The following is a 14,933-nucleotide window of genomic DNA, read 5'->3' on the forward strand; positions in this document are numbered from 1 at the left end:
TGCTAGTCGGTGGGGACATGGCTGTTATTTTGTTGATCACATCCATTGGGACCTGACGACGTCCATCTTGCCATTTTATTCCTAAAAACTGGATCTCCTGTGCAGGTCCCTTGAGGTTACTTTGTTTTATGGCAAAACCGGCTTTCAGAAGGATTTGAATTATTCTCTCCCCTTTCTCAAAAACTTCTTCTGCTGTGTTGCCCCACACGATGATGTCGTCAATGTATTGCAGGTGTTCTGGAGCCTCACTCTGTTCCAGTGCGGTGTGGATTAGTCCATGGCAAATGGTAGGGCTGTGTTTCCACCCCTGGGGCAGTCGGTTCCAGGTGTACTGGACGCCCCTCCAAGTGAAAGCAAACTGTGGCCTGCACTCTGCCGCCAAAGGGATGGAGAAGAAGGCATTAGCAATGTCAATGGTGGCGTACCACTTGGCTGCCTTTGACTCCAGTTCATCTTGGAGTTCTAGCGTGTCCGGCACGGCAGCACTCAGCAGCAGCGTGACTTCGTTCAGGCCACGGTAGTCTACTGTTAGTCTCCACTCTCCATTAGACTTTCGCACTGGCCATATGGGACTGTTGAAGGGTGAGCGAGTCTTGCTGATCACTCCTTGGCTCTCCAGTCGACGAATCAGCTCATGGATGGGGATCAGGGAATCTCGGTTGGTGCGATATTGTCGCTGGTGCACTGTTGTGGTAGCGATTGGTACCTGTTGTTCTTCAACCCTCAACAACCCCACAACAGAAGGGTCCTCTGAGAGACTGGGCAAGGTGGACAGCTGTTTAATTTCCTCTGTCTCCAAGGCAGCTATACCAAAAGCCCACTGGTACCCTTTTGGGTCCTTGAAATACCCTCTCCTGAGGTAGTCTATGCCAAGGATGCACGGAGCCTCTGGGCCAGTCACAATGGGGTGCTTCTGCCACTCGTTCCCGGTTAGGCTCACTTTGGCCTCCAACACAGTTAACTCTTGGGATCCCCCTGTCACTCCAGAAATACAGATGGGTTCTGCCCCTTTATAGCCTGATGGCATCAGGGTGCACTGTGCACCGGTGTCTACGAGAGCCTTATACTCCTGTGGCTCTGATGTGCCAGGCCATCGAATCCACACAGTCCAGTAAACCCGGTTGTCCCTTTCCTCCACCTGGCCGGAGGCAGGGCCCCTCTAGTTCTGGTCATAGTATCTGCTTCTCACTTCTTGCAAACATGAGTCAAGAATTCCTTCATTACAGTCCAAAGTAAGATCAGCCCTTCTACTCTGTCTGGGGAACTGTTCACTGGAAACTGGACCGTCGTGAGACAGTTTTTTCCTGAAAACTGGAGCAGCATTTTTCCTGGGAGAACCCCCTTGTGTGATTGTTTTTCCTTGCAACTCACGTACCCGTGCCTCTAGGGTCAAGGTAGGTTTTCCATCCCACTGCCTCATGTCCTCTCCGTGGTCATGCAGGTAAAACCACAGGGTGCCCCGTGGTGTGTACTTTCGATATCCTCTCTCTTGAGGAGAAAAACGCTGACTCCTAATGGCTGAGATACTGGTCCGTACAGGTGGGGAATAGGACATACCCTCTTCGAGTTGCTGGACCTTTCGGGACAATTTCTCTACAGCCTAGACAAGGGAGGAGGAGATAGTTTCTTCAAAATCCCGAAGTCTGCTAACCACCTCATCCACCGTTGGTGCTTCTTCCTCTTTCCAGCACAGTACTGCCAACGAACTGGCATACGATGCTGGTGCACTCCGTACCAACTTCCGCCACATGGGTCGCGTGCACTGAACGTCATCTGGATCTTTGGGCGTTTGGTTGTTGTCCAGGTCACTATAAACCACCTCCAGCACGCCTAGTTCTCTCAGGTACTGGATACCTCTCTCCATAGTGGTCCATTTGCCTAGGCGATATATAACATCTTCCTTGAAGGGATACCTTTCCTTCACACCTGACAGCAGTCGCCTCCAGAGGCTGAGGGCCTGTGTCCCTTTTCCAATCGCTTTGTCAATGCCTCCTTCCCTAGCAAGGGATCCCAGCTGTTTGGCTTCCTTCCCCTCCAATTCCAGGCTACTGGCCCCATTATCCCAGCATCGGAGCAGCCAGGTAACAATATGCTCGCCTGGATGACGGCTGAAATATTTCCGCATATCTCGCAGCTCACTCAGGGATAGCGATCGGGTGGTTTCCATCTCGTTTATGAGTTCTTCCTCTTCCTCCTCCTCTCCTTGTGACGGCCCTGGTCTTTCATCATCCCTTTCTAAACGACCTGATCTCCGCTTCCAAGATTTCCTCTTCTGTACAGGGGCAATGGATACCAACAAGGGTTGGTCCTCTGGTTCAGCTGTAGTGCCTGTTGCTGGGGTTTGGGTAGCTGCAGTGCCTGTCGCGGGGGCTGGAGTAACTGTAGTGCCTGTTGCCGGAGTTTGAGTGGCTGCAGTGCCTGTTGCAGGGGTTGGAGAAGCTACGGTGACTGTTGCCGGGGTTTGAGTAGCCACAGGGGTTGTCATGGGGGTTGGAGTAGCCGCAGTGCCTGTCGTGGGGTTTTGAGTAACCACTGTGTCTGTAGCCGCCCCCGAGACTCGCCGCTCCGCCCGCCCCGATGAGGCACCGCTGCTTGCCCTCCCTCTTTTCTTGTTCCTGAGGGTTGATCTCTGGACAGTATTCCTGAATAGTTGTTTAACCCTAAACAAGGCCTGAACCACATTCAGGAGACATAGCAATATGAACATGCTTGTTTGAGCATCCCAAGGATATTCAAAATTCTCAGGGAATATTGTGGACATCTTTGTGAAGAGGATAGAAGAAAAAGGAGTTTCTGACAATATGGAAGGGAAGATGAACAAGTGGGAGAGAGTGTCCCATCCCGTCTCCCCCTTAAATTCATTCTCCGAGGAGGAACAAGTGCAATTACCAATAATTTCTAAGAGGTGGTTCCCGAGGTACAGAAATGACGGCAGTGCCGAGTACAGATACCAGATTAGACTTATGACCAATGATTTTATCACCTCATAAAACAGCAACAAAATGATAATCTTGGCCCAGTTCCGACTGATGATAAACAGCACAAAAGGGAACACATACTGCAAGCAAGGTATTACATGACCCAACATTGAGAGCCAGCCCCACAACTTTGACAGCCAATACATCAACATTGTGACCAATCAATATAATGGATGCTTATAACAATTTTGCCTTAACACACTTTGGTCAGATCTATCGTTATCTCAACCCTTCGAGCCCCACGTTGGGCGCCAAAAAGGACTGTCATGGTTTAACCTGGCAGGCAGCCAAATACCACGCAGCCGCTCACTCACTCTCCCCGCCCCCCCAGTGGGACGGGGAGAGAATCGGAAGGGTAAGAGTGAGAAAAACTCGTGGGTTGAGATAAAGACAGTTTAATAGAACAGAAAAGGGAAAATAATGATAATAAATAATGATAGAATATACAAAATGAGTGATGCACAATGCAATTGCTCACCACCCGTGCTGATCGATAACCAAGTAGCGATCGGTACTTCCTGGATCACGCCTACCATTCATATACTGAGCATGACGTCACATGGTATGGAATACCCCATTAGCCAGCTGGGCTGGCTGTCCTGATTATGTTCCCTCCCATCTTGTGTACCTAGCTCAGTCAGTAGGCACGGGAGCTGTCCTTGGACTAGGAGGGCACTTAGCAACAACTGAAAACATCAGTGTGTTATCAACATTCTTCTCGTACTAAATCCAAAACACAGCACTAGGAAGAAATTTAACCCTATCCCAGCCGAAACCAGGACAGAAGGGTTTTTGTATCATGTTCAGGAGGGCTACAGTTCTTTGCAAGTTATCCAATGGATAGTACAGAACATATTTACTGTCCTGTTTTATTCATTCTAGCCAGAAACATGTAGGAGCTCCTATTATCCAGCCAGCAGGCTACCTCAGAAACTGCTGGCACAGCAAAATACAGGTGTACAATTCCAAGTAACTGACTGAAATTGGCCGTTCATCAGAGGTGGACTTCCAAAAAAGCTGCAGCAGAATTACATAGGGTAAATTTAGAAATATTTAGACAGTCTTTTGAATCACGAATGTTCCACCTATCTACAAAAAGACACATCCACAAAATCTACGTTCATTGATATGTAACACACCCAAAGCATCAACAACAAAGGTCTATACACCAACTTAAGAGTTGCTTGAGTACATCTTGCACCATGAATCATTAAACATTTATAAAATCACTAGTTAAACCCACAGTCTTTGTACCTGTGTTAACAGCAATTTAAGATCACGAGCGTTACACACCCAAATGCAACAGTGCCATCACTACACCGTGAATTCACTTTGATTTCTAATAGAAAATGATTCCCAATGCACACAGTCAACTCCAGCTGTTTACATTCCGGTAGAAAAACTTCACTCTAAATAACATAAGCCATGAGATTTCACTGACAGACCCAGTGGCCATGTTACACTCTACATTGTACTACATGTCCTGGAAAAAAGTCTAGTCTGAACTTCAGTTTTGTTCTTATCTTTGTCCTAACAGCTCCCACCATCCATGGCCACAGTGGGCTTGGATGTATAATGGGGCTGAGGCAGTTTTAGAGAGTAACGTCTTGGCTGGGCGACAGGGCTCGCTGGTAACTAACCATGTGCCTGTCCGAGTTGCGAGGTAACCCGACTTTGCACGTACCTCATTGCAAGTCATTTACCCTCAACCTTTTGGCAGACTCTCTCCCTATTCTGGTAGGCTGCTATTGTGGTTCAATACACAGGTGGTAACTTGTTACGCCACGGTAACTCGTTTGGAGGTGCTGGGTTGAGGCGCACCGTACCCCTGCGGTATCCTTGGAGCTACAACGCAGAGCTTCACACGGCACACGCTGGCAAAGACGCTTACCTTCCCGCACACGGGGCATCCTGAAGGCTCCTTCTTGTAGCGAACCATGTTTTCCGTGCTGTGCTCAAAGTCTTCTCTTTTCACACGCCTCACCCCTTAACAGAACAGTCCCCATCAAAAAAACAAAACAAAACAAATAAACCATGGTTTTCCACTCCAATCTGCATGCCCTTTCAGGTGAATACTGTAAAGAAGAGTGAAACACTGGGAAGAGCCTCAATGCAGAATTCAATTGCTAACAAAAGGATAATTTCTAAATTAAAACGGTGTCTTAAGGATATAAAAGCAGTCTGCCAAAGTGAGGTATTATGGCTTATTGGTTATTACACCAATTGTAAAGTGTCTGAAAACAGACGTTTATTGTCAACACCTGGAAACAGGCAGATCTAGTAGGTCTTGGCACTTTGATCAGATATCTGGCCCCCTCGCAGTCTCTAAGGAGAGATGCAACCATCCAGCATCATCTTTAATGCTCAGTGAGGAGTTCAGACCTCTTTCTGCTACTTTCAGGAGGGAAGAGGGCTGCTGCTGTTTTGTGACTGCTAAACATGAGACGCCTTGCCATTGCCATTCCACCCCTTGTCCTCTAGTTCATGACACAAAGGTCTGAATCACAAGAGCAGCCAGTGGTAGTTGGCTACGCCCAAAGCACCAAATTAGACAATATGGCTGCTTTTTTTAAATCACCTTTGGTTTTTATCATCTAGATCACTAGAGGCATTTTAGTATATATTTTGTCAATCTACCATCACCCAAGATTTTCCAGTCTTTGAGTACCTATAACAGATGTTTGAGATTTTGAACAGTAAACTCTTATAATCTCATGTTCATATATTCTCAAGATTTTCAAAGATAACATCACACAGCATTCCATTTATACTATATTTATACAGAAGTCACTTTCAGTTGTACATTGCAAGTTAATTCTCTGCCTTCAAATTTTCAAGTTACCACACATTTCTTTTAAAAAACAACAGAATTCAAAGAAAGAAAAAGATATAATTAAAATCAGCTAGTCTAAACTACTGCATAATAAGCCAAGCAACTTTCACATGACTGTTAGTAGCACTGGATCCAATCACGTGAGGCTGAAAAAAAAGGTAGGCACATCTCCTAGAAAGTTTTTCATAGAATTAGACAACTCCCCTCCAGGATCCGTTACTATTATTTTTAATAAATGACACATTTTGCTGAAACCTGCTACTCCAGATCAGGTAACTGACGAAAAAAATGACATCTACCATCCAGAAGAATCTAATGCGCAATCATTTCCTCAACCTTCCCACCTCTACTACCGTTTCAAGAGTAATAATTGGGTTGATCTGCAGTATACCTACCTTCCAAGTGTCGTCTTTGATGGTCTAGCATGACATCCTTCCGGTAGAACATCTTATTGCAGATTTCACATGCAAACTTCTTATCCCCATGCTTTTTCTTGTGTTTTGAAAGATTACTGTTTGTAGAAAAGAATCTGAAACACATCTCACACTGGAATGTCTTGTCATCTGTAAGCAAGAGAAACCATGCAGCTCTTTACAGATGAAAACAGGTTTTGTATGTTTGTGACATAGGTAGCTCTTTTGTTAAATCTGAGTTTTAACATATAATCCATCATTATATGGATTGAGGAGGGAAATGCAAAAGCATGTGTTTTTATTTTACTTCAAAATTTTTTTCAAAGGCAATAAATATATATGACGCTAACTTGAACATGGAATCTAGCATTGTAACTTCCTCACATGGGCTATTTCCATTGTGGTCTAGCATACATTAAAATTATGTTTGGAGTGGATTCTGCTACAGTTGATTCAAGTTTTTAATGTTGGTAAAATCACTACAATGCAGCAACACAGCATCACACGAACAGCTGCGTCTAAGCACCAGACTTCTGTCAGCACTGGCTCTTAATACCAGTCAGTCCAGAATAGTCCAGAAGAACGTATAAAATCTCAAAAATATACCATTACATGACAATAGGCCTATGGGGGATTTGTTTTGATTCAGTAGTTGAGACTTTTCTTGAAACATGAAAGCATGGTCCTGCAGATGGAATCTGCCAGTGCTGTAGCAATCACAAAGAAGTAACAGTTTGATGCCTTGAAGAGTAGAGCAAAAATTGCTGCTTGTTTTGGTCAACTCAGAGAGAAAATGAGCTGCTGCCCTTGAATAAACAGAATACTGAGGCTACTTGGCATCACTTTCCATTCTTCGTAAGGCTGAATTTTTACAAAAGCTGTACCCTCTGAAAGGAAATGAGAAAACCTACTTTGAATGGTGCTGTAAGGAGCAATTACCCAGGTGATTCTGGACTGACAGTCATCACGGGTCCATAAAAGTAATCAGGATGTCATTTTCTAAGCATAAGGTCACTCAGCATAAATAATATCAGTAACCACAAGGGATGGCTATGGGAGCAAAGGGCAGGTTCTAGTGATACTACGAAAAAAACATCTAGAGAGACTACTGCAAGTATAAAGCAAGCATGAGAAAGCAGAAGAAAACTGTAATCCCAGAAAACTATAAACTATCCATAGTACTGGCCCCCCTTCCAGTTCCTCTGTTTCAGAGAAACGAGGTGAAACTTAGTTTCAGGAAAGAAAATTAAACAGAGATGGTGCCAGAATATCTGTGAACATACAAAGGAAATACCAATGAGGATATTAGACAGGTAAGCAGGAGATACTAGAAAAAGCAATACATAAGCGGATGTGTTGCTTTACAGATTACTGCTTAAACTTTTCTTACCACAAAAAGAGTTTTTTTGAGGGAAGTGGGGCAGGTTGCTTGTTGTGATGATGACAAAAATCTAAAGTCCTACTCCCTTCTGTAGTTTCTATGCTGAGATGGATTTGTGGACATCCCCCAAAATGGAGTTGAGACGCCAGGGGAAGCGGAACGGTTAGCCATTCTCACCTGTCCTGCAGTTATGGAATTCCAATGCACTCTCTATCCGAAAGGCCTTTTCACACGTAGTGCACTTGTATCTGTACTCACTGTCAACCTGAGGATTGCAAACAGTAAGTGTTTAAGCGGGGAAATAGCCAAGTCACGTCTGACAGAGAAATTCTAAATCTCAACTACTTTTTCTGTTTTCTGTCTTTTCCAATTTTTCTTCCTTCAACAGGACATTTAAATACACATTGATGCAAAATTCTGACGCTGTATCATCCTGCCATGTTCCTACATCTGAGCTCTATACAAAAAAAAAAAAAAGAGTAGACCATGCACCTGTGTGCACGTAACAGTCTACCTGATAACCCCCGGTCCAAAAGAGAGACAGAATTTTTGAGAAGCAAGATGTAATCTGACCCATCCTCCAGCTCCAGAACTGATGCCAGCAATCTGAGAGCTTAGGACCTTGATGCCAAGCAGCAATGGAAATATTCACTGATGAGGCCCCACTACACGCATGTTTAATATTTATATAGCAGCAGCACTGAAAGGCCCTCACCAACAGGCATGGTGCTGCTACTGTAGCTTTACACACGTGCGCATAGTCCTTAATGACACAGCCTTTACCTAGACAGATCACGCGTTAAATGACACTATAGGTGCGGATAAACGAAACAGGGCAAGCAAACAAGACTGGAACAATCCTATTTAGTACCACAAACTGAAGTCGGATCTCACCTCTAGATCATGCAGGTCCAGCTAACTGCAGCTTGTCTGGTTGTAATTGATGCCTGAAAACAACTTTCTATCAGAAATTCAGGCATGAAAAAGGACTTGTATGCTCAAAAATGTGTCCACGCTTTGCAAATTCATCAACTGTTCTAACAGAAGATGTTACCTCTCCCTATCAGTCTTGTCTTACTTATTCACATGGATATCCGCTCAAATATAATTGACCCAAGCTCCCCAGCTAGCACCTGGAAGCTCCCTGTACATTTTCACCTAACCTCAGAAAGAGCCCGCTAGTCATTTCCACTCACTTCGTTCCTGCTGTGCTTGTATGAAACATGCTGCTTCAAGCTCTCTTTACGGCTGAACAGCTTTGCGCATTCCTCACATTTAAATAGTTTGTCACCTGAGGGGATCAATCAAGATAAAATAAAAAGAAGAAAGTAGTCAGCGACTGATAATAATCAACTCCAGGCAAGACAGGGGAAACCAAAGCACAAGCAACTGCAAACAAACAGGCTAGTGATGAGAAGCTTTAGTAACTCAGGAGATCCAAATAGTGGATTTTAACCTTTTCCAACAATTTTGACAACAATTTTGTTTGGTTCCCCCACCCTTTTTCAGTGATTATTTTTCACAGAATCCTTAGAATTAGGTCACGGACCCCTGGAACTGCAGATCACAAGCTAAAAACCACTCAGCTGACATTTACACAGCAATGTTACCCGTGTGCCTGTGAAGGTGGGGGGGCCAATATATATGAATATACTTAAAGGGAAGAACAGTTTTGGAAAAACCATCACATCCTTGCCCGCATTTAAAATATGTACCTAAATTCAAATTTTAAGTACTCTAATTTCAACTTTCAACTATTATCTTCTCATGCTTTGGTCTGCAAAACTAAAAGAGTTCCCTAGAGAGAGTTTAAAAAAAAAGAGAAAAAAAGAAAAAAAGAAAAAAAGAGTTCTATTAAAATTATGTGCCCCAATACCTAAGAATAGCCTAGCTCTTTTATTCAAAGGTGGAACCACCGAGAGACAAAATCAATATGCAAGCGAGGCAAAATCAAACCCACCGTGAGAACGGATGTGCCTGCTGAGGTTGCTGCTGTTCTGGAAGATCTTACTGCAGATACTGCATTGATAGACTCGCTTGTGCTCCCCAAGTTGTTTTATCAGCTTCCGCCGTATACCATGTCTACTGGAGAGAATTAAACTTCTTTTGAGGGACATGGTGTTTTGGTGATGAGCAAACCTACTGGATTAGAGAAAGAAAGGCAGGGACTGAAAGGTATCCCACAGGTTGCAAGAAAGAGTCCCACCAGCTGGCAAAAGCTAGAGGAGTGTTATGCTCAGCTTCTGGCAGGAGAGGGGGGCCTGGAGCTTCCTCATTGCCAAGGCCCCCTCCTGGCCATCCCCTGGAAGCAGCAGATGTCAGAGCGCGGCTCACTCCAAATTATCTTTACCCAGCACAAACGCGGAAAAAAGCAGCAGCCACCAGCCTCAGAGATTCTCTTTGCAGGCCCCTCAGAGGAACATAAAGGATCTGTTCTGCTTATCCTCTGAAAACATTAGCACTATTTTAGCTTAGAAAGCTTGGCAGTTCACATGCAAAAGGTGTACATGATAAGAGGGCAGCAGGGTGCCAGGAGGCAGTACTGTTCTATTTCCCAGCGCAACCACCCGCTGGAATGCATTTTTGATGGCTCTGTGTCTGCTAAGAACTTCAACATACAGCTTTAATAGCTAATTTTGAAAAATCAAGTGCTTTAATATACAAAAATAATTCAAAAAGCCAATTTTACTAAGACAAAAAGACATAAAAGAATCTAAATTAATCAAATGATATTTAAGAGTCTCCCTGAGGTTCTGTAATACTGAAGTTTTACCCTCCCATTGCTCTAAATCTGAAGTATCACACGCACAAATCAACGTGAAGTCATTCATGAGTTAAGATGACAAGCAAGACTGAATAATAATGGTTAGCATAATTTTTTTAGCAAAAATCTCTTTGCCTGTTTTATGACCAACATTCAATGGGAGCAATATTTCACCTTGCAGCTGCAGGAGGCTTTTGGAATCACACTAAATAAAAGCAGTAACATGATGGAAAATTAAATTCTCATGGTTTATGCTCTGAAATTCTACCACCAATATCTCACCATCTGTGCACCATCCTTCAGTGCACAAGCCATCTTTGTGGCACTCAAAGTCAGCTCTTGTAGCAGCAGCAGCATCACACAATTTTACGCTAATAAAAAGGAGCATCGTGGGCCCAGAAGTTGAGCAGAGCTGTTACATGCCCGTGCTGGTTTTGGCTGGGATAGAGTTAATTTTGTTCATAGTAGCTAGTATGGGGCTGTGTTTTGGATTTGTGCTGAAAATGGTGTTGGTAACATAGAGATGTTTTCGTTATTGCTGAGAAGTGCCTACACAGAGCCACGGCCTTTTCAGCTTCTCATGCTCTACCGAGCCTGAGAAGGCTGGAGATACACAAGAAGGTGGGAGGGGGCACAGCCAGGACAGCTGACCCAAACTGGCCAATGGGATATTCCATACCATATGATGTCATGCTCAGTATATAAACTAGGGGAAAGCTAGCTGGGGGGCCGCTGGGCATTCGTCGGTTGGTGGTGAGCAATTGTTTTTCATTTGCATCACTTGTCGTTCTTGGGTTTTATTTCGCTTTCTTTTTGTTATCTTCCTTTTCATTACCCAAGTACTAACTGGGCACAGTTAGCCCAGTTAGTACTTGGATGGGAGACCGCCTGGGATACCAGGTACTGTAGGCTTTTTATTACTTCTTGTTCTTCTTCTTTTAATAATTTATTTCAATTATTAAACTGTTCTTATCTCCACCCATAAGCGTTCTCATTTTTACTCTTCCGATTCTCTTCCGACATAAACTTAATTAAGCCTAAGAGGAAATTCTGCATCCCAAAGCACTTACTTTGTCACTGAACTGATGCTATTTGTGGTGCTAGGCATCTTCCCTAAAACCAATTCCATAATTCTCTCTTCTGCAGCTGAAGGCAGGGCTACCTCTTCTGGTGGGACCTCAGTTACAACGTCACCTACACGTTCCGCTGCAAACACATCATAAAAATACAGTGTTAATGTGGATAGCTAGAAATAAAACCTCAAATGCAGGAATTTGCTTTTGTAATGAGATGTGGCACTGCATATATTATTTGTCCATGACAAATAATGGATTGCTAATGAGTAGGTAGTACTTGAAAGATAGAGAAAGTGGCTACTGAATGATAAATAAGACGTAGCCAACATCTCTTAGAGAGGAGTAATTTCTTACCTTTCCAACCTATTACTAAGGGGTCAGTTTCATGCATCATGAAATTTCCTACTAGAACTTCCTTAAAAAAGGTAAGGCCCTGAAAAAAAACCCTTTCAAGAATAAACCTTAAGGTAGAGAGAGGAAGGTATCTCCTCTTGGGAGGGAGGATGCTTTCTCTCCTGCTCCTTCTTGCAGAAAGCTAGGCAGGTCTCTCATAACCACTATCCTGTGTTTTTCTGGGCCTCTCTATTACTAAAAGAGGAGAATGCAGGTAATCTAAGTGTAGGTGCTGCAACATTTAGTGTAGACAAGGACCTCAGAGATAATTTTAAAAGTTTGTAAATAGTCTGCTTTAGTGATCTAACTAAAAACCTCCATCTTGTCTCTGTGCTACTTTTTAGGCCTTTCTGAGAAGGCATCAATACAGACGTATGAGAGGGTATGTGCTTAGCATTTTCTTAAGTTTTGTTTTACCTGCAGAATCTTTCTCTTCAACAACAACAAGAGGTGTTTCTGCTTTTGCTGTTTTGGGCTTTCTTCCCCGCCTGGCCTTCCTCCTTGAGTCTGTACTGGCACTGGCTGCATCACAAATCACTGGCTGATCCACAGGGCGAGCCTCTGCTGCTTTCTCTGCAACAGCCTCATTTTGGCTGCTTTGGGGGGCACCTTTAGCTTGTTCCAGGTGACTCAGCAAGTGCTCTGGGTGGATGGGAAAGAACAAGAGACTAAGAAGGAAAGAAACTGTCATGAAATACTCAAAGGGATAGATCCAGCTGAAGCCTATCTATTGGGTCAACCTCACTTAGCAGAGACTTCAAATTATTTCAAAAGTAATCACAATACCTTCCTAAATAAAAGCATACAGACTATTAAAAATTGAAATGATTACTCACAGGGACTGAATTTTTTAAGAGATTTGATAGATATCACTATGTCCCCTGATAATGGGTACATTTTTCCAAATGCGCAAGTTATTTAGCAGCCTAAGTCCTCTTTTCAAAAATGATTCATCAAATGGTCAGAGCTCTCAAATATTCTAAGTTCTTTTGAAAACTGCATAAAATAGCTGCAAATTAAATGCAGGAAAAAAAAAGTGTTTCACTACCTTTATTAAATCTGTGCCGTAAATACCAGATAGACAATATCACTAAGTATAAGCTGGTGTCACTGACCTTATACACTGCTCATGCAGTTCCCCATCCTTGATATTCCTAACATTCACGTCATCTTCTAGACAACAGTTTTATTTCTTCTAGATTCAACATCACAGTTGTTTGCCCAGAGACTGACCACTGCCATATCCAAAATATCACTGTTTCACCTTCCCTGCTACTCTTTTTCTTAAAGGGAACACAAAAATTAAAACCTTTATCTTACTGCATCATGGACGGGGTATGGCTTCACAGTGTCCTGCTTTGGAACAGCAGAATTCTCCTGATGCTTCTCAGTACTCTCTCATGAATTTCTAGGACTTCTTACCTGTCAGCAACTGAGGCTCCTGGAAAGCAGATGAACACACTTTACACGTCCACTGGCTAGACTCTGCTTCTGCAGCTCCACTGCATTCTGGAGCGTTCACTAAATCACAACAAGAAGAAGTGCTGAAAAGCTTTGAAAATAGGAAGGTGGTAAATCCCTGTAGCTTTGTTCACCTTGCAATAACTCCCTGGGTATCACAAGTTACGATTTAAGCAGTAAGAGGCCCCCAGGGGCAGCTGGGACCACTTCAGGATTTTCCAAGCATGAACACTTGAAACATCAGAACAGATAAGAAGTCAGAACAGAAACTAGATGATGCCAGGAGAGAATATCAGTGCTCTTGTAAAGTCTTGAGGGTCCCTTTATCACTTTCTAAAGAACTGTGATTATCAAAGGCACAATATAGAACAATTTTTAGCACTTTTAAAACCGGGGTTACCAGTCCTTTTCTGGGTCAGCTGAGGACAGAAGCAGGAAAAGCCTCCTTGCTCTCTGTGAAAAGCATTGCAGAGTAAGAACATTTGGATTAATGGAAGTAAGGGTGAGGGCAATGAAAATCTGGTTTTGAGCAGTTTCATTACTTAGGTGTTCTATGAAACCACCATATTCGTGTTTTAATTAACATATCAGCTCACTCCAGATGAAGAAAATAAAGAAGAAACTAGGGGGGAAATGGAACTGGAATGAAAAAAAAAAAAGAGAGAAAAACGGTTACTCTGTTCACAGTCCATTGTCTGTAAGTTCTTGGATGATATGTCTGAATTTGTCAAGACGATCTGATAAATCTGGACTGGTTCAGAGATTTTTTTGGTACACACAAAGCCGAATATTCCACAATCTACAAATATTCCACAGTCTACAAGACTCCCCCAGAGGAGGAGGATGACACCGAAATTAGGTTAAGTGAATGGCAGCACAGGAGATTCACACTGTACCTCAGTTTCTGCCACAGATTTCCTGTATGATCATTAGCAAGTCAGTTAACCTCTCTGCCTGAGGACCCCATCTGTAATGGGACGATAAACTTACTTCCTCCTTTTCACTGTTGACTCTTAAACCAACACAAAAGATTCTCTGAGGCAGAGGTTGTTCCCTGCAACAAATTATGTTCAATGTTCTGCACTACAGAGGTGTGATCTCATCCATGCTGTAATAAATAAATAAAAAATGACTAGACAATTCAGCAACAGAGATTCCTTCTTCACAGGCTACATAAAGAACTTCTTCTCTTAAGAGCTCTGTCCGGGAGGCCAAAACCAGCAAACCTAAACCCCAAGATTCTGCATAACTTTAAAAAAAAAAGAGTCAGATTGGTAAGCAATGTGTAAGCTACTGTATCTGTCTCATGAATTTGCACATTAGTAACACTGAAAAAGCACTATCTGCAAAACTGAAGTCTGTCTTGGAAAATTGTCCTTGACCCTGCACTTCCCTTGCTTCTTAGCTGCCTCAGGCAGTAAACCTAGAAATCCCAGTTGTGCAGTGGTTTGCCAGGAAGAGTCAGGTCCTGTTTAGGTTCCCACTTCTTCAGACTTCCAGGGCGGCTGCAGGGCAACCCAGTTTACTTGGAAGCATAGATCTGTCAGTTGGCAACAGTTTTGTACAACGAGGCAAATAGTCAGAATCAAAAGAGGCATATTTTGTTTTGGAAACACCAAAACACTACATCAGTG

General features: G+C 43.2%; 1 protein-coding gene across 6 annotated transcripts in view; it reads right to left on the reverse strand.

Moving 5' to 3' along the window:
- The window catches only part of PRDM15 (PR/SET domain 15), a 44,328-nt gene that overhangs the window by 13,158 nt on the left and 16,237 nt on the right, over nt 1-14,933 (reverse strand). For 4 of the 6 annotated variants that reach the window (XM_075172978.1, XM_075172970.1, XM_075172962.1 and 1 more), the window contains 8 exons: nt 13,261-13,359; nt 12,256-12,480; nt 11,440-11,575; nt 9,566-9,747; nt 8,802-8,896; nt 7,783-7,870; nt 6,207-6,374; nt 4,870-4,964 (listed from right to left, as the gene is read on the reverse strand). In XM_075172978.1, the coding sequence (XP_075029079.1) occupies nt 4,870-4,964; nt 6,207-6,374; nt 7,783-7,870; nt 8,802-8,896; nt 9,566-9,747; nt 11,440-11,575; nt 12,256-12,480; nt 13,261-13,359 (1,088 nt within the window). The remainder of the gene's footprint in view (nt 1-4,869; nt 4,965-6,206; nt 6,375-7,782; nt 7,871-8,801; nt 8,897-9,565; nt 9,748-11,439; nt 11,576-12,255; nt 12,481-13,260; nt 13,360-14,933) is intronic. The other 2 variants (XM_075172999.1, XM_075172988.1) reach the window with 2 other exon arrangements.

Source organism: Calonectris borealis, chromosome 1 (assembly GCF_964195595.1).
Source record: "Calonectris borealis chromosome 1, bCalBor7.hap1.2, whole genome shotgun sequence".
NCBI classification, from domain to species: domain Eukaryota; kingdom Metazoa; phylum Chordata; class Aves; order Procellariiformes; family Procellariidae; genus Calonectris; species Calonectris borealis.